The sequence below is a fragment of the Tiliqua scincoides genome, chromosome 2 (genome assembly GCF_035046505.1).
Source record: "Tiliqua scincoides isolate rTilSci1 chromosome 2, rTilSci1.hap2, whole genome shotgun sequence".
NCBI lineage: Eukaryota > Metazoa > Chordata > Lepidosauria > Squamata > Scincidae > Tiliqua > Tiliqua scincoides.
Window position 1 is genome coordinate 17923571 of NC_089822.1, and position 24053 is coordinate 17947623.

General features: G+C 43.8%; 1 protein-coding gene across 1 annotated transcript in view; it reads left to right on the forward strand.

Annotated features, from left to right (window-relative positions):
- Positions 1-5563: 5563 nt before the first annotated feature.
- Positions 5564-24053, forward strand: part of C7 (complement C7) — a 30081-nt gene continuing 11591 nt past the window's right edge. The window contains exons 1-10 of the mRNA XM_066614819.1: positions 5564-5688; positions 6115-6170; positions 8392-8464; positions 13152-13293; positions 13987-14140; positions 16276-16414; positions 17488-17622; positions 18232-18475; positions 20140-20253; positions 22861-23027. Coding sequence (XP_066470916.1) covers positions 5683-5688; positions 6115-6170; positions 8392-8464; positions 13152-13293; positions 13987-14140; positions 16276-16414; positions 17488-17622; positions 18232-18475; positions 20140-20253; positions 22861-23027 — 1230 coding nt within the window. The 5' untranslated portion in view covers positions 5564-5682. The remainder of the gene's footprint in view (positions 5689-6114; positions 6171-8391; positions 8465-13151; positions 13294-13986; positions 14141-16275; positions 16415-17487; positions 17623-18231; positions 18476-20139; positions 20254-22860; positions 23028-24053) is intronic.

Consider the following 24053-nt stretch of genomic DNA (forward strand, 5'->3'; position numbering starts at 1 on the left):
GGGCAACATCAAGGGGATGTATGATGGTATCAAGAAGGCCCTAGGTCCAACACAGAAGAAAATTGCCCCTCTGAAGTCTGCAGCAGGCGAGGTCATCCAGGATCGGGCGCAGCAGATGGAACGCTGGGTGCAGCACTACTCTGAGCTATATTCCAGAGAAAATGTAGTCACCGAAGAAGTGCTGAACAACATTGAGTGCCTGCCTGTGTTGGATGAGCTTGACAGTGAACCAACCCTAGAAGAACTTCACATGGCCCTGGACTCCCTTGCCTTTGGCAAGGCACCTGGAAAAGACAGCATCCCTGCTGAAGTCCTAAAGTTCTGCAAAGAGATCATCGTCACTGAGCTGCATGAAATCCTCTGTCTCTGCTGGAGAGAAGGTGGAGTACCTCAAGACATGAGGGATGCAAACATCATCACGCTGTACAAGAACAAAGGCAACAGGGGTGACTGCAACAACTACCGCGGCATCTCTCTCCTTAGCATCTCTCTTCTTAGTAGGAAAGCTGTTTGCCCGAGTTGCACTAAAGAGGCTTCAGGTTCTTGCAGAGAGCATCTATCCAGAATCGCACTGCGGATTCCGAGCCAACAGGTCCACCACTGATATGGTATTCTCCTTTAGACAACTGCAGGAGAAATGCAGGGAACAATGACTGCCACTCTTTATAGCCTTCATAGATCTCACGAAGGCTTTCAACCTGGTCAGCAGGGACAGCCTCTTCAAGATTCTCCCCAAGATCGGATGTCCACCCAGGCTCCTCAGCATCATCAGATCTTTCCACAAGGACATGAAAGGCACTGTTGTCTTCGATGGCTCCACATCACACCCCTTTGACATCCGAAGCAGAGTGTAGCAGGGCTGTGTTCTTGCGCCAACCTTGTTTGGGATTTTCTTCGCTGTCCTGCTGAAGCATGCCTTTGGAACTGCAACAGAAGGTATCTATCTCCGGACCAGATCAGACGGAAAGCTCTTCAACCTCTCCAGACTGAGAGCAAAGTCCAAATTTCAGCTGAAATGTCTGCGTGACTTCCTCTTTGCTGACGATGCAGCTGTCACTACCCACTCTGCCAAAGATCTCCAGCAGCTCATGGATCGTTTTAGCAAGGCCTGCCAAGATTTTGGACTGACGATCAGCCTGAAGAAAACACAGGTCATGGTTCAGGATGTGGACTCACCTCCCTGCATTACAATCTCTGAGCATGAACTGGAGGTTGTCCATGACTTTGTGTACCTTGGCTCAACGATCTCCGACACTCTTTCTCTCGATACCGAGCTAAACAAACACATCGGTAAAGCAGCTACCACGTTTTCCAGACTCAAAAAAAGAGTCTGGTCCAACAAGAAGCTGACGGAACATACCAAGATCCAAGAGCTTGTGTCCTGAGTACACTTCTGTACTGCAGCGAGTCATGGACTCTTCTGAGTCTGAGTACACTTCTGTACTACAGCGAGTCATGGACTCTTCGCTCACAACAGGAGAGGAAACTGAACGCATTCCACATGCGCTGCCTCCGACGCATCCTCGGCATCACCTGGCAGGACAAAGTTCCAAACAACACAGTCCTGGAACGAGCTGGAATCCCTAGCATGTATGCACTGCTGAAACAGAGACGCCTGCGTTGGCTCGGTCATGTCGTGAGAATGGATGATGGCCGGATCCCAAAGGATCTCCTCTATGGAGAACTTGTGCAAGGAAAGTGCCGTACAGGTAGACCACATATCTGCAAGCAACATTCTAAATGATTCACAAAAAAAGTAAACATAAATATTGTAATATGTTTGAAATAATTAAATGCATTTATTTGCTGTTTCCTGTAATCACATAGCCACATAAGTGACCATGTTGGTCCATTAAAAGGAAAAATAATCCACAATTCAAAATACAGTAATGTCTTTATTAGGATCAATGAGAAAGAACAGACTAAGAACAGCAAACCTGTAAATCCTGCAGAACTCTTCATCAGGAAGACAGTAAGCAAAAAGACGGGCAAGAAAAGGAGCTCCAACAGTCTGCAGCTTATAACATCTAAAGTGTTGAGTGGTTTCTTGCAGGCTTGAATCAGCTTCTGAAAGGTACAAGACAATTTTAGTACACAGATTGTGGTGTGTAGGCAAAAGTGAAAGAACTGGTGACACCCCTCCTCCCCATTTCTGGAAATATAAAGTTCAGCCAGCAGCTCAGACTTGAAACAAACAGGTTCTTTATAAAGCAGAGATCAGGAAAAAAACAGAACAATGAAGTAATTTTATATTATCAAGGTAGGGAATAAATTTAAGGTGTTACAGTAGGCTAAAAGTCAATTGAAGTCAAATTGGACAACACTTTAAGGCAGCCATTTTCAACCACTGTGCCATGGCACACTGGTGTGCCACAAGCGGTCCACAGGTGTGCCACAGGAATTTGGGGGAAGGTCATTTATTAATAGGACCAATGGGCAATGTGAGCCCCACTGGCAGCATGGTGTGCCTTGTCAGTTGTCAAAAATCTGGTGGTGTGCCTTGACCATTTTAGTACCTTGTCAGTGTGAGATGAAAAAGGTTGAAAATCACTGCTTTAAGGGTCAAATATCTGTTCAGGTCATTTTCAGCCCAAAAGCAGCATAGAGATACAAGAGTAAATGCCCCTTACTTCCACACTGTCGTCCTGACCCAAATAATGGTTCCACATGTGAGGATAAACTTACATTTTTTATACCATATTGAGACATTTAGGATCATACATTTTTCTGCCCAAGGAGAAAGTTAGACAGAGAGAAAGATTGGCTCAAGGTCACCTTGTGAACTTCATGACCAAGTTCATGGCCATGGGGATTTGAAGTCTGAGCCCAGCTCTCACTGGAACAAGTCCAATGCTCAAAAGAGATACAAAAATGTGGCATTTAGCCTGCTGCGTAAATGTGAAGTGCAAATCTGTCCTTTGTTCTGCCTGGGTGCCACAAAAGTTTCATTATATGATAGTCTCCCATCTAGGCCTTACAATAAGAGCTATGTGGTTTGCAGGTAGTAGCCAAACAATGTCATTTGACATAGTTCCAAGAGGCACATCCCCAGGCACATTCTATTAGTCCCTGAGTGTGATCAATACCTTAAGAGCTTTGGAACTAATTACAGCTAATTAGAAACTGGCAGATGACATTTGCTAATTGAAATAAGTCCAGAAGCTCTCACTGAAAGCCAATTTCACAAGAATGTAACGACAGGGTGTTCTTTCCCTCTCCAGCTGCAGTTTGATCTTTGCCATCTGCAGAACTAATACCGAAAAAGAGTTAGCATCTGGGAATATAACGAGTGATGAGGGAGATGATTGTGCATTAACCATCAGGGTGCATCAAGTTCTTAGGTTCTGCAATCAACCTTCAGATCAAAAAGACCAAGGGACTTTTTAAGATACATGACTGAAGGTCAGCTTTAATGGGTGTGATGTTCTCACAGTTCAAGGCTGTTTGAAATTTAAGGAAGAGTCCTAATATTTTTCATGTTAAAAAGAACCAAAAGCCAATAAGGAGATAGTATGGCCTCCTTGCAGGAGTGCACCATTTTAAGTTAATTGTCTCTGAGGTAGTGATGTTTTACCATGCTACCAGGCATCAGAAAAGCAGCCTGAAAAGACTCACATGTAAATAACCAACTAACCCCAGGTATTAGCTCGCAATAGTGTATATTGATGAAGAACCAATATGCGGCACTCAACAAATAAATGTGGGGCAAGGGGATTAGACACATTTTCCTTTCCTCAATTTTCTTGTTCAGCAGTCTCATTGGATATGCTTGAGGTTCTATTACACCATTTTCCAAATCAATGCATTACACATGACCAAGCAACATGTTAGAGCTGCCTTGGCCACTCAGTACTAGATGTGTGTCTTAACACAATTTTTGGACTTGCCTAGTTCACCAGAAGGTCTGTGCTGATTCAGCAGCCTAAAAGCCACGAGCAGCCTTTTGTCCCCTATTTGAAATGCCATTACCAGCATCAGGCCAGATATGTTTGTGAATTTGACTCTTTCTGTCCTGTCTAGGGTAGTTCACCTGCCTAGAGATTGGTATGCCCAGATGACTGGGCAGCCAAACTTGCCTCTCTAGGAAAGGGGTTGGTCAGAGTGGTTAGGTGGGTTTCATTCCTTGAATCAGGTATCTTGATGAATCCCAGGTTACTTAGGGCACAATCCTACCCTGTGCTGGAACAGGCAAGTCAAGAGGCTTGTACTGCATCCAGCACAGGACAGGGGCTCAGCCAGAGGTAAGAGGAAACTTTTCCCTTACCTCCGGGTAAGGAACGCTGGCTCCTATGGGTCTCCTCGGACTTGCGCCACCTCCTGAGGTGGCACATGTCTGAGGAGAGTGTAGCAACTTGAAGCTGCTCCAAACTTCCAGGGAATGGGGGTTGGGATCCAGGATAATGCTGGATCCCAGCCCCACCTCCCACTCTGCACCTGCCTGCCCCCAGGGCCGCCCACCACCCGCCCTCACTCTGCCCATGAACGCCCCTTTCCCACCTCCTCCCCGCTTCCTCCCCACTCACCCCAGAGCCCTGCATCAGCCCAGCCAGGCTGATGCAAGGCTCACTGAGGAAGCTGGTGCGGAAGCTTGTGTCAGCCTCCGCAGGCTGGTGCACCTCCGTGCGCCAGCCTGGCTTACTCCTGAGGAGGTGCAAATGTGCTTTACCCTCCTGGGCTGGCGCAAGGGACTTGCAATGGCCAAACTCATTTTCTGGATTGCGCCCTTAAGTCCAAGGAAAGGAAAGCAGAAGGAAACTCTGCATGCTCTGCTGTAGAAACCTATGGCTGGTTCATGGACAACACACCCATGTATGTTCCCATCAGAACAGGGTTGATGCATCCTTGGACTATGTGTACAGCTAGTGTTAGGGACTGTAATCCTAGCCAACTGTATCAGGGAATTATTGTATGTTGCTTGTTTGCGCTTTGCACTACACACCAGCTGCGAACTTTGCCAGTGGGCATCCCAGTTCTATGCTGGCTGCTGGTGCCACTGTATTCCACGGGGCCAACAAGCCAGTTTGAGATCTCCTTGGGGTAAGGGAACATTAGTTTTCTTACCCTGTGTAGTGTCCCCACAGGTCTACTCAGATCTGCACCAACTCAATAGCAGCAGTGACCCCCAACCTCTGAACGTTTTGCTCCTGCTCTCCTTGCAGCCAGAGATGAAAGACCTGGCTTTTTCAGTAGGCATTTCCAGGGCTCTCTGTTTGCTTTGGTTAAACTATTTTTGCTGGTGTTTAGTTTTTGTGTTTTTTTAATTGTATGATTTGTTGTGATCATTTGACTTTCTTTTCTGTAGGCCGCTTGGAGTCTCCACACAGAAGAAAATGCAGAGTAGAATTTTTTTCTTAAATAAATACAAAGAACAGTTTCCTCATAGTGGATAACAGCCTTTAGCAGCTTATGAGAGAGACCCAGTTTTGATTTGTCGTGGGGTTTTTAGTCTTGATGTTACTTGAGAAGTTACAGGAACAGGCTGTTTGTGTCTCTAGAGGCAATTCCTCTGCATTGCTTAAAGCCTCTCAGTGAAAGAAAAAGCAAAGGAGTTGGCCAGAGGCAGACTCCAGAAGTTTTGAGACAGACTGACTGACTCCTGCTGCTTCAGAACCGTATCCTTCTCCCAAAGGAGGAATGTTTTTCTTGCTGCTGGTGGCTGTGTAACTGAGTGTTTCTCCAAACATGAAGGTAAGGCAATTGTCTGAGCCGATTCCTACCAAGGAAACAAAGGTGAACAAAATTGGAATGCCTACAGGGGAGCTTTGGGGCAGAAAACCACAATGTAGTGGCAGAACTGCCAGCAGGGCACAATATACGGCAGCTTGATGATGTCAGGAATAATAGTGGAATGCATCTATTTAAAGTCAGCGGTATTGACAGCAGTATCTGCCTACAGTACAGTTTTGTTTCTTGATGAACATTTGAAAGATTAGATCAACTGTTTGCCAAACACGTTGTGATAGATCTGTGCTGGGATGCCTATGCTGCCGAATACCTTTCCAATTGTGCTTTTCAAACCTGTTTCCCCAAGCACATAATTGTTGTTTAATTAGAAACAATTCAACAAAATTGAGAATTTACCCCACCCCTTTCCTCTTTTTTTTTTTTTTTTAGGCACTTGAGATTTTAATTGCACTCGAAATTCTGGGCTCCTTTCGTGCTTCGTCAAGGTGAGCAGTCCTTGGGCACCTATAAGGATAGAAAAGGTGTTCAAGGTGTTGAACCAATTCATGGTGTTGGTGATAACCTTTAAAGCCCCATACAACATAGGACTGGGATACCTTCCCCCCTATATTCCTGCACGTCCCCTACAGTCATCAGAAAGGGCCCTTCTTAGGGTACTTCCATCATCTAAAGCCAGGGGGATGGCAGTGAGGTGCAGGGCCTTCTCAGTTGTGGCACAGGTACCAGAACATCTGAGGGCAGTCCCCTTCAGTACATGGTTTCTAGTGGGGTTTGAAGACTTGTCTGTTTTGCCTGGCATTTGGGGAGGGAGGCCCTCCTTAGGGACACCTTGTACACTTTTATGCTGCTGACATTTTTAATCTGCTCTTTTATTATTATCTTTTAAATTGTTTTTTTTTTATTAATTGACTCTAATGCTTTATCTTTTCATGTTTGTCTGTTGTACACCACTTTGGGTTTTTAGAAAAGTGGTATAGCAATCTAATTAATAAACAAATAAAAGATGGTATAAATTTATCAGTATACATTTTTATGCTTTTCCAAGGCTTGTATTTTTCCACTTACATGGAATAGTTAGGGGGATTCATGGAACAATCTGGGGTTGTAGCTCAGAGGTAGGTTCTTCATGCAGAAGGTTTTTTGCTCAATTCCCAACACCTCTAGGTAGGCAGCAAAAGGCCCTGTCCCAAACTTTGGAACCAATCACCAGTGACAATATGAGCTAGTAGGACCAATCAACAATGGTCTGCCTTGATATCAGACAGTTTGCTTGTGCTCTGACCATATTATTATTATTATTATTATTATTATTATTATTATTATTATTATTAAACAGTATTTACATACCGCTTTTCAACTAAAAGTTCACAAAGCGGTTTACAGAGAAAAATCAAATAACTAAATGGCTCCCTGTCCCAAAAGGGCTCACAATCTAAAAAGATGCAAATGAATACCAGCAAACAGCCACTAGAACAGACAGTGCTGGGGTGAGGTGGGCCAGTTACTCTCCTCCAGCTAAAAAAAGGAGCACCCACTTGAAAAAGTGCCTCTTACCCAATTAGCAGGGGTTAACAAACAAGATTACCAATGGAACAAACAAGAGTTACTGCCTCTCATGTCACCCCTGCACCTTTCTGGCTGCAACCTTCAGCAGTAGGCAGTAAGTGCCAAAATAATGTGAGAGATCCATGTTTGGAACTGAAGAACTGGAAAGGAGTGCTTAACCCTTTCTTTGCAGGCAACATTTGTGATCTAAATGAATCCCTATTAGACTTGGCACAGTGCAGGTATCTGTGTTTTTTTCCTCTCCCGATTTATCAGCTTGAGCTGATAGCACTGTCAGAGGCAATTTAAATCAGAAAACGGCCCAGAGGGAAAGGGTTCAACAACTCCTCCCTGCAGTTGGATGGCAGTCACAGAGGTCTCCTCAATGTAAGGGAATGTTTGTTCCCTTATCTCGGAGCTGCAGTGCCCTTTACCCTGTTGCTGGAAAGTTGGTTAGGATTGCGCCCATTGTTACCTAATGTGTTGCCAGAGTCTAATCATGTTTATTTAGATGTAAGCATCATTCAGATCATTTGTTTGTAACATGACATAATATCATAAAGGCCCAAATCCTAACCAAATTTCCAATGCTGGCATAGCAGTGCCAATGGGACATTTGCTACATCCTGCAGTTGGGTGGCACTCACGGAGTCCTCCTCAAAGTAAGGGAATGCTTGTTCCCTTACCTTAGAGCTGCATTGCCCTTATGTCACTACTGGAAAATGGGTTGGGATTGCGCCCTAAGTCAACCGTTCCTGTTAAAATCTCTAGGATTTCTTTCAGAGCTCTCCTGGAGATTCATGCTGATTCCTGAAGACTCCAGGACAATCCTGGAGGGTCAGCAACTCTCTCAATCCTAACCAACTTTCCAGTACTGATGCAGCCATGCCAACGGAGTGCGCACTTCATACTGTGGTGGTAGGGGCAGTCATGGAGGCCTCCTCAAGGTAAAAGAATAATAGTTCCTTTGCCTCCCCAACTGTATTGTGGTTGTTACGGTGCTGGAAGGTTGGTTAGGATTGGGCTATAAGTCTGCTACAAAATCAGCAAGACCATTCTCTGGCATTGTCCCCTCACATCTGTCTAACTTGCTTTCTGCAAGCTTACAAATGCTGCAGTTCTTGACAATGTTCTTTTTTCCTTTTCTTTGAATACAAACAGCCCTTCTCCAGTTCACTGCAGCTGGAATCCATTTGGTCCTTGGTCAGAATGTGATGGCTGTACTAAGACTCAGGTACAATATTATAAACATTTTCCATCCATGTAGTAGCTAACGTGGGATCAGGATGTTCTCAAATCATAAGATTGAGTTAAGTGCATTTCGACTGACAAAGATGCTAAACAGGCCCTTGGTGATGTGGCTCTAAAATCAATCATTTGATGTATCTGTGGTTGCTGCCACACTGGAGCCTTTTAGCACTCCTAAAGGTCTGCTTTTCTGCAATTAGTTGGAAGTGGAATTAAAAAGGAGGCTGCACACAGCACTTTAATATAGTGCTTTATAATCCAATGATGTCCTTCTTAACTACCAAGATCCTTCTATAATGGTCAATTGTCAATTTAAAAAACAGAAGTCTTATCTTCCATGGCTGGCCTTGTCTCTCAGTGATTCCTCACCGATAGAATTGATAGAATATTCATTGCTTTTGACTCGGTCTCTCTGCAGATTTGCTGGACAATTTTTGAATTTTGTGTTGGAATCTATGATCTCCAGTAATTCAAGTGTGGATTAGCACTGTATTTATATGCAGGCTATCTCAGTAGTAGGATGGTATGTGGTAGGAAATTGGTTCTGCTCTGAGCCAAATTTTACATCTGGTTCCAGCCGACGGACTTCAAAACCAAGTAGATCTTGCAAGCCTGAAATCTGCTCATCCCTGTCTGAGGTCTCCAGCTGTAACTACAGTAGAACCTCTTTAAGTTGACCACCCAAGGGACTGGAGGAATTGGTCAACATAGGCAGGTGGTGAACATACGGAAAAATATGTAATATTGTAGTTATAATATTTTTAGAGTCTTTATTACAGATATCATACCTAAATATATACAGTGAAGATATAGAAAAAATGCATTCAGAATTACATACATACAGTACATATACTGTATGTGAATTATTATTCTTTTTTTAAAAAAGAGTCAATCCTGGTTTGCTTCTTTTTTGTGTAAAGATAAGAAGCGAATGCACTATCAATGCTGGCTATCCCATTCAACATGCCTAGACATTTATTCACGGCATATGACTTCAACTGTTTTATCAGATGCCCAACATCCTTTGGAATCTCTGCGTCCATGTCGTCCTCACTTTCTTCTTCCCCAGGTGTGCCCTTCACTTCTCTGCTGGGCTGTACTTCGGACAATATTGCTTGGAATATTGTTTCCAGATCAGGTTCATTGCAGGTTCTGCTCTTACATTTATCACCTTTCATGATGATGCTTCCATCAGGCATTGCTTTGAAAAAGAGTCCACACTCATCACCATTAAAAATGTCATCATCTTTGAAGCCTCTTGGAAAGTCCGGGAACTTAGTAATGAATTCTTCAACAGCTTCTGCCGGAACTTCATTTGACTCACCACACAAGACTTTCTGGGAGATCTTGTGTCACAGTTTAAATTTTTCAAGCCAACCACTTGATGCTTGGAAGTCTTCTACCCCGAATTCCTGCGCAAACTTCTTAGCAATATCTTGGATCATTGGCCCTGAGATTCAGGCGTTTGCTGCCCTCATTTGTTTGAACCAGCATAAAGTAGCTTCATTTACTTCATCAAGCGAAGTTTTATTTCTTTTCCACTGTAGGCCTCCGTTTTCCTTACTGCATCTCTCAAAGTACTTATCTTTACGTTTTTTGATGTTACTGACTGTGGCCTTGCTTCCTTCTTAGCGTTCAGTGGGCAACTTACGGAGGGTAAAGTAATACTCTGTGCAATGGTTGAAGTGGTCAAGATACAACTTACGGAGGTGGTCAGTATAGAGAGGTTGATTTCCCATAGTGTATATGCAGTGTCTGTCCATACTGTAAAAATTAGGTCAACTTAAGGAGGTGGTCAATATAGAGAGGTAGTCAACTTTGGAGGTTCTACTGTATTGCTTAAAATTAACTAAACCAATTACTTTACAAATTCAGCTGTTTCAGATTTGCAAGGGGGACAGATTTTTCTTGTGCCTCATTTTTTGTCAGATGACAGAAATCCAGGAGCAGTCAGTCTATAAATCTAACTGCTGTTCTTTCTTTGACGCTCAAATTACCAGATGGAACTGTCAGGTTGTTATCTTTAATATATCCAACAGGACCAAATGAGTACACCTGTGGGCTGGACAAAAATGGATTATGCAGAGCACTCACACTAAAATTTCTGTTTATTTCTGAGTTTATATTCCTCACTGGTTACTTTTACAAGATTTGTTGCCTCTTTGGATAAAATGGTTTGGGGTTGATAAAGAACCAATCTGAGCATTTTTTCAAGGTTTTAGTATTACTCTTTTTTTTTCTTTTTTTTTAAATAACCTGCCCTGTCTGCCAATGTATGGCTGAAGTTGGTTTTTGTGACACACAGGCTGCAGTCCTAACCACACTTTCCTGAGAATAAGCCTGGTTAGGATTGTGCCATAAAGAGTTAGCCTGCTTGTGCCAATTGATTGGGACTTTGAACATTGGTCTCCTCCCTGCTCCTAAATCCAGCACTTCAGACATATACCACATTGTAAAATAGACAAGGTTAATAGAACTGCCAACTTCTTAACCAGCTTCTTTTTTAAACTTTGGCAAATGGTGCTGCTTATCTTGATGAGCACACCCTTTGTAGGAAAGGCAGGATACAAATATTTTTTTAAAAATTAAATCCCAAACCTGTGAAAAGCTACATTACTATGTCTGCAGGTCAAGGAGCTGCTAAAGATAAATGAACAGGCTAGGTCAGATGTCTTCAACCTTTTCTATCACAAATAAGAAAGACCCAAATAAATAAACTGAGACTGAAGACCCACCAATGGTCCTGCCTCCCTTCTGGGACCTTACCTGCCCACTCCCTGCCCCTGTCACTACCCACTCCCTGCCCCCGTAACACCCTCCCAGCACTATTCACTGTAACCAAATATTCTTATTAGAGACAGCAAGAAAAGTTACCATGAAGCCTGGCACTAGTGAAAGCTATTATAACACAATTGCTAAGAACCTGCACAGGACTGGGACACAATCACCTAGTACTTGAAGGGGTACACCACATGCCTCCCACTTTACCTGGTGGTGCTCTAGTCCAGTGGTCTTCAACCTTTTTCATTCCTGTAAGTTGCCGCAACCCCACAACTGAGGCTTTGCAACCCCGCTGGGGTCCCAACACCAGGGTTGGTCTTGTTCAGCATTTTAAATATTTACAGTACAATCCTATGCAAGTCTACTCAGTAGTAAGTCCCATTGTGTTCAAGGGGCTTACTCCCAGGAAAGTGTGTTTAAGATTGCAACCTTAGGGCCCAATCCTATCCAGTTTTCCAGTGCTGGTGCTGGTACTGCTGTGCCAGTGGGGTATGCACTACTTCCTGTGATGGGGAGGCTGTCCCAGAGGCCTCCTCAAGGTGTGGGAACATTTGCAACCTTACCTCAGGGCTACATTGAGGTTGCACTGGTGCTGGAAAGTTGGATAGCATTGGGCCCTTAGTTGGCATGCCTAGGCTACACTTCTCAGTTTACAATTTGGAGAACTAGAGCTTGTCTTTAATCATTGCAACAAAGCAGGAAATGAGGTAGCCTACTATAGCTAACATTTCATCCTTTGCCCTTTTGTCATCACTTCTTCCCTACCTGCAGCACCCAATGTTTTTTTTTCCTTCAGTCAGCAGCAGGGAAGAGAGAGGCCTGGCAAAAGGACAGAGCTCAGAACAGAGAGGAGCAATTGCAGTGACTACATCTTCCACTCTGCTGCTGTGTGTAAAAGCAAACAATCTGCTTGCAACCTGGCAACCTCACACGCAGCAAAAGCACACTGCATGAAATCAGCACCATTGGTTTGTACATGAAAGGATGCATCCAATTTTGCAAGGGGATCAAGAAACACCAAGTACACAAATCCTACCCCTTCTCATGTATACAACATTTTGTCTTCAGTCTATTCTGGTTCCCCAGCGTTTGGCTACAATCCTACCCACACTTTTCAGGGAGTAAGTTCAATTGACTACTATGTGTAGGATTGGGCTCTTGGTTATCCACACTGCAGTGAGCAAACATGCAAGACAGCCAGACCAAGAAGCATACACAGTGGGAACTATGCTTTGGTTTCACTAAAAGAAATGGTTGTTTTTTTTTACTTCTGGTTTGGTGAGCAAACACTGTTTTTCCTTTTTCCTTTATTCGTGAATTACAAATCCCAGAACAATAAAGGAAAAACACATAATATGAATAAAGTACATAGAGGTTACAGAACATATTAATAAACAATCAATAAGTATTATTATTTAAAAGATTCTAACTTGCCTTTCCTATGCTGGAGAAAATGTTTAAGGGCCCAATCCTATCTAATTTTCCAGTGCCGGTGCAGTCATGCCAATGGGGCTTGCATCGCATCCTGTGACGGGGAGGCAGTTCCAGAGGCCTCCTTAGTCTATGGGAACATTTGTTCCCTTACCTTGGGGTTGCAGTGTGACTACACCGGAACTGGAAAATTGGATAGGATTGGGCCCTAAGGTGGCTAATAATTATATCAATAAGCAATCTATTAGTAAATCTCTTTAAAAGACTTCCAAATGTCCAAAAATATGTTCATACATAGTTGTCATTTATAAACCAGACATTCAAATGTTGATAAAGTTCAAAGGTCCTCAATCCATTGACTAACAGTATCCTGCAAGGAAGGGTATGTCCTTCCAATGTTTTGTGAGCAAACATGCAAAAAATGCCCTATCTGGTTTCCTAAAGAACGGTTTTGAATTTAGATTCGCAGACGGACTATAGCTGTTTATGGACAGTTTGGAGGATCTCCATGTCATGGGAGCTCATTTGAATCCCGTCCTTGTGTTCCTACAAGAGGGTGCCCAACAGAGGATGGCTGTGGCAATCGTTTTAGATGTTCTTCAGGTATATTGATTCAAGAACACAACTGACCTGTTCCCAATTCTACAGTGGAAGCCAATGAGATTTGCTCCCTCTTGAGCCAAAGCAGATGATGATCTAGGAAAGAAGGAGGTCTTAATCAAGATGTTGGTCAGGACGCAATTGGGTGAAGTAGCAAAAGTAGGGGTTGCAGGATGAGATCCATTGTGTGGAATCTTAATGAAGTGGGTGCAGAGATGGGAACAAGACGAAGGAGCAGAGTTATTTTCATGTTTCCAGAACTGCTATAAAGAAAGGTCAAAGTGAAGGCCTTATAGTTACATACTTAGAAAGTCAGTGGAGCTAACTCTGGTTCCAGCCCTGTCTTGTGCAATTTCAAAGATATGTTCCAAGCAAGCTATCTTCTGCACTGGATGGCTTCTGTGTGGTCTTTTGATGAGGATGTGAGCAGGGTTCCCACTGAACTGCCCAGCTCCACAGAGATCAGCAACCTAGATGTTTGTTGATGATACATGATGTAATTGCGGAGTGTCCAGATATAGCCACAATGGTGTGCAGGAAGAGATGGAGTCCATGCACTGCCATGGACTCCTTACAGGGAGCACAGTTTGTGAAGAATATTGGAAAAACCTTTGGATCGTCGCAGGGTTGGGTCTGTTCTCCAAACAAGACGAGGGGTTTCTTCACTGGGGCTAGCATCTGTCTTCACTCTTGTAGGGCAGTGCATTAGCACATTATTGGTATGCAACGGAGATCATGACTGTGAGGAAGACGGTGCTGATGAAGACCGATGTGATGGGGTCAAGACAGTGTGTGAAAACATCAAGCCGCCTCTCAAGCCTCCTCCAAACGTAGAGCTTACCGGAGCTGGGTAAGTTTCTTTGTATTTGTCATGATTGTACTTATTGATTAATTACGATACAAAAAATACCCAGCATTTATATAGTGCAAAACAAGGGTACCACATGTTCCATAGATGTCATATAATGGCTGTACAAAATGAGGGGAAAAGGACTTTTCTACAGCTTAGGTAAAGATACTTCTTTAATGGTCATTGATAGCCACAGGATGCTTGATCAGTGGAAGCGTCTTATCTCTTGCATGGAGATTGGAGAGCAATGGTGTGAAGGTTCAAATGGAACCATTGTTCCTTCGAAAGAAGATGCCATGCCACCTCTGTCACCTCTGAACTGTACTGAGACAGTGTCTCATAGGATCAGATATGGAGCCTAGCCAGATAAAAACACAGGCAGTATGGGAGCATCTTGGTCTTGACCTGTGCAACAGGTTGCTCAAAACTGAGAATTCAGGCCCACACAATAACTCAGTCTGGGGATCTAGAAGTCTCAGAGTGGAAATGCTGGCATTCATCTGTGTGCATCAGCTTACCAGAAGAGGGACCTGCTCCCCTACCCTCTGTTGCACATCGGTGCAACAGTGATCTCAGTATACCTTAAATCAGACCTGTACAGTGGGCCAGTAGTTTTAACTCCATGTTGCAGATGGGAGACTGAGAGACTAACAGCCCAATCCTATCCACACTTTCCTGGGAGTAAGCCCATTGACTCTAATGGAACTTACTCCTGAGTAGACGTGCATAGGATTGGGCTGTAAGGCTGCAATCCTAACCACACTTTCCTGAGAGTAAACCCCACTGAACAAAATAAACTTACTTCCAAATAGACCTGGTTAGGATTGTGCCCTAATATTCACACAACTCAATCCTGCCTAACTCCCCATGCAGCAATGCAGTGGTGCCAGCATGACTTCCACTGCATCCCATGGAGAAGTTTTGGCTGCTGGAGGGTTCCTCAAAATCAGGGTACACTGATCCCCTTGCTCTGGCGTAAGCCCCAGCAGCCACTATGGGTCAACTTGCTGTCACAAGTCTGTGTTGATCCGTGAAAGTGGTAGGGGTTCAGTGTGTTCTGAATCTGCTTACAGCAGTGAAGCTAGAGGAAGATATGAATCACTACTGCTACTCTAATCCTCTTCTCATTCGTTCTTAGCAAACAAGAAGAAAATTGGAGCGCACAATGAGTGAAGCAGTTAGATAGGCAGTGAGTGTTGGAGTTGGAGCAACTCCTTCTGCTGTCCAGAGGCGGCTGGATGCTGTCCAGAAGGGGTCAAGCCATGGCCCAGTGACTCTGACCTTTCTACCTGTTCTCTCTGTGATCCTTGTGGGGTGTGGCCCTAACCCTTTATCCTTCCCTTCTCCTCTGAGCACTTCCTCTTGTCTTCTGACAACTGACCTGTTAAGATGGCGCACACCAGGGCTCTGATGCCCAGGCCATCTTGAGCAGAAGGCATGCAGGGCGAGGCAGCTCTAGGGCCTTGCTATCTCTAAGTGTTAGCTGAACCAATGATCCTAAGCAGATGCTGTAAATATACACTCAATGGAACTGTAAGTAAATAACTTCTTTTTTGCAACTTTAACAAGCCATTGCCTCTTTGTCTTTTTTATTGAATAGCAGTGAGCCGGGTGAGGGAGGTTCCCTGGGGTGATACCCAAAGGGGGGGGGGTCTGCAGCTTAAGCTACTCTGCTTCCGCCCAAAGAGGAAACTATTTTTAATTTCCTCCAATAGTGGGCAGGGTGAGGTGGCAGGCAGGTGCAAGGTGCAGGTCCCTCCCACCAATTCACTGCCTCCCCCATCCTGCCACTCAAAGCAACGGATTCATCCAACCTCATGGGTAGGTGGCCCTGCCTTCAGCCTTGTGGATGGTCCCAATGCAGAATGAACAAAAATAAAAGATGGGATGGGATTGGCCATTGTTGCTTTCCATGTGCCATTAATTTTCTGTAAGTAACTGAGCAGGGGCAGTTGCCATAGAGACAAATGCATCAGAATTAGCAGGGACTGCTCTCTGTGGTTGATACAATACTCTTCTTTCTTTGCATAATTCAGTTTTGTATATCATCTCCTAATGTAATGTTAACACCTGATATTTCTAAATCCTGTGCCGTACAGTCTGTGCTGTCATCTCTCACCTTTTGTTGGTTTCAGCTTTGATGTCCTTACTGGAGAGAGCAAAGGAGAAGTCATTCATACCAAGAGTTTTGGTGGGCAGTGCAGAAAGGTTTTCAGTGGTGACCAGAGAGAATATTATAGGTTGAGTGACAGTATCCTTGCTTACACATTCCAGGTGTGTGCATTTTATCTTATCTCAGAATTATTTTCAGGATTCTCTTAAAACAATAATGCTGAATTATTTTTCCCTGCCTTATCTTCTGGGTTTATAGTGTGTAATAATAATGCATGGACCCAACCCAGCAAACGTTTGTTGACATTCATGGCCATATACATACAGCAGCAGTAAGTTGTGAAGCTTTTTCTGGATTGATATATTTAATTATACAGGTAGAGAACTGTGCTTGAATGGTATGCCCATGAAAAAAAAACCCTCCTTGTACATAGAAAAATAGCACACTGGTGGGCTGGCCCATCTATGAGGTCAACTGAAGTTGCTGCCTCAAAAACAAAAGACAAACATTCATACAAGCCAGCCTGCTAGACTGGGATGGGGTGATTGTTTTGACTAATTAAATGTGTGGCTTTCCTCATGGCCTGTTCCCATCAGACCAGTTCTAAAGTCATTTTACTGACCTGGGTCTTGATTTCCTGGCAAGCACCCAGTGCCATGTATTCAAACACATATTCAAACATATCAGGCATCATACATCTAAATAAAATAAATAAAAAGGCTGTCAGGCAACAGAATGTATGCACAAGCGGATGTGGGCAGAATGGTGTGTGCTAGAGGGATGCATGTGCAACACTGGAGGGGGTTGGGGATGTGATACAGAATTTGGAAGTGAGTTTCGATGCTGGATCACCTTGGCCTTCCCTTGTAGGTGAAGATGGTTTAGACCAGGTGTCGGCAAACTTTCAACTCTTACAGATGAAAAGCTGTACTTGCTGAAATTCTTTCTCCTACACAATTGCTAAAGATCCAGGGTCCCCTAAAGTTGAAAGTTTGCCCACCCCTGGTCTAGACACGTGTATTTCCTGTTGCATCTAGTTTGCTCCCCTTTAGGGCTTGCAAAATAACTTCCAAATGAAACTCAGATTTTGGACATAGATTTGTTTGGGGAGGGAACAATTTTTATATTTATATTTTATTTTATTTTTTGGAAGAAGGGATGGAAAGTTATGGGGACTGAGTCAGGGTAGGAAAATGTGCTTCACTGAAACGTTTTTATTTTATTTATTTTACAGGTGCAAGTTCAGAATGACTTCAGCACAGAATTTTACAACAGTTCCTGGGCTTATATGAAGCATACAGAGTCACTTGTCACAGAAAATTCATTCCGTCAGCACAAAACAAATCAGCATCAAGAAAGCCATTCAAAGGTATATATACACTAAGTAGTGGGGCATTCAGCGTAGACTTTGCAGAGACGTGGAGGGTTTTTTCTGGACATAACAATCTCCAGTTTGAAAACTGCGTCTCTAAACAGTTACTTTTGTTCTGATCAGGTAAAAACTTTAATTACAGAACAAAAGTAATACTGTAGTAGTTCTAGAATGGTGACAATTTATATAGAACTGTAAGTGGAAAGTACCAGTCACCCTAGGAAGGGGGGGAAAGGGGAAGAGGACTTTTGAATGTGGCAGAAGGTCCATTCTGCGCTTCCAGACTCTAACTTTTGTAAGTTTGGTAAGCACCATGTGAGTGACCCCAGGTACATAGGATTTGCACCCAGGTTTGTAGCAAACTCATTCAGTGGAGGAGTCTGTACCTGAAAACTGTTTCCATGCATTGATCATACCTCATTGAATAAAAGCATGAAATGATTCTCTTTCACTGATGGCTGAACTTTGAAACCAAAGAATCAGCCAATATGCTGAACCATTAAAACCTACTAGTCAATAAACCTGATAGATATGAGCTCTGCATGTCTCTTAGAAATGCCTTCACCATTTTGAAAACAACCTCCTGATTCAGTTCCATCTTCCTAGAGTAACCACATTATGGTTATTGAGAACCAGGTGGAAGTTGCTCAGTTCATCAATAACCGGCCTGAATTTTTAACTCTTGCTGAGCCTTTCTGGAGGGAGCTTGCCAACCTTCCCAGCTTCTATGAATACAATGCATACCGAAGATTAATTGAGCGTTTTGGAACACATTTTCTGCAGTCTGGATCTTTGGGAGGACATTACAAAGTTCTATTCCATGTGGCTACAGATAGTCTCAAAAGCAAAGGTAATGTGCTGGGGCATTTATTCCTATTAGCAAAAGATGTGATTTGTGAAGATAACACTTTCCATTCTCACATCTGCACAACAGAGTAATCCTATTATTCTCTGTTTTCCTGAAATGCAGGAAAATGTCTTTGTTCTGATTCCCAATGGAAAGTCCTTTGCGTGAGCCACATTAAAATGACTGTGAGCTGTGTGTTCCTGCTGGATTGGACCACAACCTGTTATTGGGTCAGTCTGGTGTTGTGCTGCCACTTTTGCAGACTGAGTATTGGCACAGTGGGGCTCCCTGATTCTGCAGTGGATCTCCCAAACAATATTTGGTGCAAAACTTGAACGCAAAACTTGCTGAGTTTTATCCATGTCAGATCAAATATTTGAAGCACAGATGATTTCAAATGCAAACATTGGGGCTTTGATTGTGGCGTACCTGGAAACCTTACACAATGTTCCCAAAGTTATACCATGTTCCATATCTTAGGACCACCTACTTCCAGATGACTCTGTCCTCTCTGTAACCCTATTCTTACCTTCAGATCTGGAATGACTGAATATGAGGGTGGAGGCAGGATCACACCCAATGGCCCAAACCTGATCTCCATATTCAGCAGAAGAAAAGGACAAGGCTCTACACCTGTAGAAATGTACAGTATATACATAGGCTCTACAGGTACAGTTGGGATCCCTGATCATGAAGGGTTCCTGAATCAGAAGAGCATATGTGTTTACATGTCTGCAGGTACAGAGGGCTTGTTATCACCATCTGCTGAATGCATGAAGGTGAGGAGGTCACTACTCAGCACGATCCCTCTCTTTTCCCTAAGCATTCCGTGGATTTGAAGGCTGGTAAGGTCTTCCAGGTGGCCCTGTTTTGTGTGCTCTTATATTTGGAAGTCAGGTGAGTGAGCATTTGTGGAAAGGACCTTTTCTGTGGTGGTGCCCAGGCAGCAGAAAACCCTGCCCCAGCTTAATGGGTCATGATTAAAACTTGGAACTAGTTAAAAACATATTTAGTCAGCAAGACCAGATTTGTTTGATTCATAATCTTACTATTCCACTTCTGAATTCTACTGTTATTTTTAATAAACTGAATTGTTTTTAATTCTCTTAGTTTTTCCTGTGATACATGAAAATAAAGCAACAGTAAAACCATGCGCTGCCTTGGAAACCTTAGCTGTGCAGAACAGTAGGATAGCAAACTTTAAAATCCCTGTAATAAATTTAGATGGAATCTGAACATTGTGCAGCAAGAGACAGTAAACTGAGGAAGTCAAATTCTGGTCCGTTCCATTTCAGATTGCACGTGTGGTGTCTTATTTTAGAATGTTTCTCCATACAAAAAACTGTATGTAATAGATGAGCACACTGAAGGAAAGGTTTCATTCCAGCCCATGTCTGATTTGCTTGTTGACTAGAGGCAAGATGTTTTCTGAGTGTGAGAAGATTAAAAAAATATGTCTCTCCATCCACCGTCTGAAGTGGGCAGTTCAAAATGCTACCGCTTTAGCTTCCTGCCTCCCTCTGCATGGATGGGGTCTCTTAAGTGACAGTACATGTCCAGTCTGCCTTTTGCTGAGGGCACTTTTGTACAGAAAATTCTGCCTGTTTGAAACGATTGCTTTACTTTTTGATTGCATTGTCAAGGCTAACAGGTGTCTCTTATATTAGGTGTGAGCACTGTGGATATGCACAAATGCAGTTCATCAGGCTGGAGTTTTTTCTTTGTAAAAAAGAAAAAAGTTGAGTGCACCAAACTGGATGAGCTATTGCAGCAAGCGTCAGGTAAATGACTGTGTATGTTCTTTGGAAGGTTTGCTGATCAATAGCGGCCATTAAAATGAATAAATTGGATATTGCACTAAGGCAAGTTGGGTCATGTGAGCTTCAGCGTCATTCTAAGAATGTCTCTTCAGTCATTGTGCAGAAGTAATTACAGGAGGTTCGTGTACCAGCCTGGAGAGAGAGAAATAGAGCCTGGCCACAGTTCTTAGCAGCCTGAAAATATCCAGTCTTGATTACTGCCACACACTGTACAATGTGTGGAGCTGCTTTCGAAGACTAGGCGGAAATGTGTTTCCTGGTTTACTTCAAAGTATTGGAGTGGGCCTGTATGTGGGATCTTTCCCCAGTGGCTTTTCCATTCATGACACTGATGGTAACTCTATAGGGAGATACCATCTCCTAACAATTTGCTTCTATAAAGGAACATCAGTGTCTGCTAAGGACTATTAACCATCAGCCTTTCTAACAAAAGGAATTAGTTGTTTCCCATAACTTTGTGGTTCCCAGACTGTGAGGTGCAGGTACATGGGGCAACACAGTGAGCGCTCAGGAATGTCGTGGGGCTCTTACCCCCTGAGCCACTTGGCAGCAATACTGCAGAGCAAGGCAGAAGCTCCATGCCTGAGGTTTTGCTGCCCAAAACGCCCACTTGCCTGCCCTGAGCCTCTTACTGCTGTTTTCATGGTCGTTTCATGGTCTCACAGCCTGGAAGTATATGGCGGTGATATCATTGCGTCCTTGTCCAGCATAATCGCCAATTACTTCTGGGTGCCAAGCTCCACATCTGCAGCATAGAGGGTGTTGCTCTGGTGGTAAGCTTGGGGAACCACTTAAAAGATTTAAACCCATTTAAAAGATTGCCTAGGAACCTGCTCATTCATTCTCCCTTTTCAGGGTAATCCAGTAATCCTTTCAGAGGTTAGGAGAACAATGACAGGAAATAGGGCCTTCTCTGTGGTTGTCTCCTGATTGTGGAACACTCTCTCCAGAGATGCCTGGGTGGCTCCTGTCTTATTTAGAGATTTATAGAGGCTGAGATTTACAACCAGGTTAAAACGATTATATTCGACCAGCCTTTTTGTGAAGAATGACATTGGTATTTTATTGCTGCTGGCAGTGTTTCTGTTGTTCCATCTACTGTTTTATTGTGTATTGTTTTGGTAATTCTATGTTTTCATGTTCTGCTCTTGTTGGTTTTGAGTTAAGTTATAAGCCACCTTGTATGTTCTTAGAAGTACAAGTCAGGATATAAAACTTGTGAATAAATAAGAAGGAAATAGCAAAATTCCCATTGTCGTGGTGGATATGGATGTAGACAGAGGGAGAGATTGCATGTTGCAAGGACACTTGAGAGATAGAACTCAATGTGGATCTCTGATAGTGAGCAGGGATGGCATCAGAATGAACCAGGGAGGGCACCAAACGAAGGATTATGTTCATTCCACCCAGGGCCCACCAGGCTGGGTCAGCCTGTGTATTCTTAGTACTGGAGGCAGTGTCGGCACCCACTATGGGTAGGGGAGAGGTGTCATAGGCGGTCCAATGCAGGACTTCGCCCTCAGGAACCCCGCCAACCTGGTACTTACAGTAAGGGCCACTTCCTGATGGAGTAGAGAGCAAGTGTTGCTTTCCCTTCAAGAACAGCATGAAGGACAGTGCTGTACTTTACTCCACCAGAGTGAGTGACAACCACTAATTTACATGGGAGAAAGTATGGAAACTATATTGGGAATAAACTTGCACCCTGCCCTGATGATCCTAGCCACTGAGAATTAAGTCAATTTTTACCTTGGAAGCTTCATCCTGTGTTCTCTTCCTTGGTCACTCTAGTGTGTGATGGAACATGGTGAATTGGTTTTTACACAATATACGCAAACATTTTCTGAGATCTCAGGAAATTTCTGTCTCCCCTCCTTTGGCTCCTGGGCTGCCTTTTAGACCCTGGACCCTGATATGATGTACCCCCTGCCCTGGGCTTATGGTCCCTGGTGAGGTCAGAAAATGTAAGATCCCAGGAAATGTTCGGCTCCCTCCTTTGGCTCCTGGGTCCTGCTTTTGATCTGTAGCCTGGGTAAAATTTACCCTTGCACCCCCCTCTCATGGGCCCTGTACTGAGGCCTTACCACCAAATGCTTTACTTGATTTAGGAAAGTGCCCTACAGGTAGACCACAGCTGCAATACAAGGACATCTGCAAGAGGGATCTGAAGGCCTTAGCAGTGGGCCTCAACAGGTGGGAAACCCTGGCCACTGAGCGGCCCGCTTGGAGGCAGGCTGTGCAGCATGGCCTTTCCCAGTTTGAAGAGACACTTGGTCAACAGACTGAGGCAAAGAGGCAAAGAAGGAAGGCCCATAGCCAGGGAGACAGACCAGGGACAGACTGCACTTGCTCCCAGTGTGGAAGGGATTGTCACTCCCTAATCGGTCTTTTCAGCCACACTAGATGCTGTTCCAGAACCACCATTCAGAGCGCGATACCATAGTCTTTTGAGACTGAAGATTGCCAACATAATATTTATGAGCCCTTTTTGCTTGTTAACAGTACATGCTGTGTCATCATTGACAATATAAAATGCCTAGTTTTCATATGTTGTTTGTTCTCTTTCAGGCTCCCATAGCAATCAGATTAAAACTGAGCCATTTGTAGAGGGAGGGAGTCCAGCAGCTGTTGCTGGCTTAAGTTACTTGGACATACAGAATCCTGTAGCAAACGTTCAACGATATTCATTTTGGGCTAGATCTGTGTCCTTTTATCCTAGAGTAATTAAGCAGAAGGTAAGACTTGGACTTGTTCCCTTGATTAAATGAAGTTTTTCCACCCAGATGTAAGGATGGAATGCTGAGTTCAGGTATCCTGTGAAGCTCAGGATACTGCACGTGTTTGATCTGAACTTCTGTGCATGTGATGTGTGTGGATTCTGCACAGATGATTTGGTACTCTTGCAGACTGCAAGAGTCCCAGTCACGTGAAGAAAGCCTATATGCATACAATGTATACACTACGTAGGCTGTGTTCTCAGAGGAATTATCAGCAGGGCTGGCCTTAGAAGCTGCGGGGCCCAATTGGAGACATTCTTTGCGGCGCCCCAGATTTACAGCCAAGATCTGTAGAATCTTAGAGATATGAATAAAATTTATTATAATTTTCTATGGCAGAATGGAAAGCAATCAAAATGTGCACTTAAGACGTGCATATGAGTTAATGAACCAAATGGATCTAAGCACATTTTAATATAAAATTGCATACAAGAATAGAATACTCTAGTGTGAGACCCCTTTAGTTGCAGGGCCCAATTAAGAGCAGTTGGTCCAGTTGGCTTAAAGCTGGCTCTGATGATCAACCTATGGAATTGAGGAGTGGGTGTGGTTTTGTGCCCTAGGCCTGCCTCATGACTTCAGGTGGCCCTTGACAGCTGACCTCCTACTTGATTGGGCCCTGAGAGAGACACTTTGCTGCCACCACACTAAGATTATGGGTGTGGTCTCTGGGACCACAGCAGCTGCCCAAAGATGTCAACTCTCAGTGTTGACCCTGCAGTTCTACTGCCACACACTGAGCCTCCCTAGGCTGTGAAAACTGTTATGGGTTTATTTTCATTTGATGGAAGAAGAATCAAACTGGCAGACATCCTGAGAAGCCTCAGGATGGGGAAAGGGGCCTAGAGAAGGTTCACACGATCCTTGTCCTGTAGCTCAACCCCACACTATTCTTCTTTGCCATATAACGGCACCCAGTACATCTTTTTACAATCATTGCTACCTGACTGGCCAACTCTATCACTCTGGGTGAAAGAGCTGATC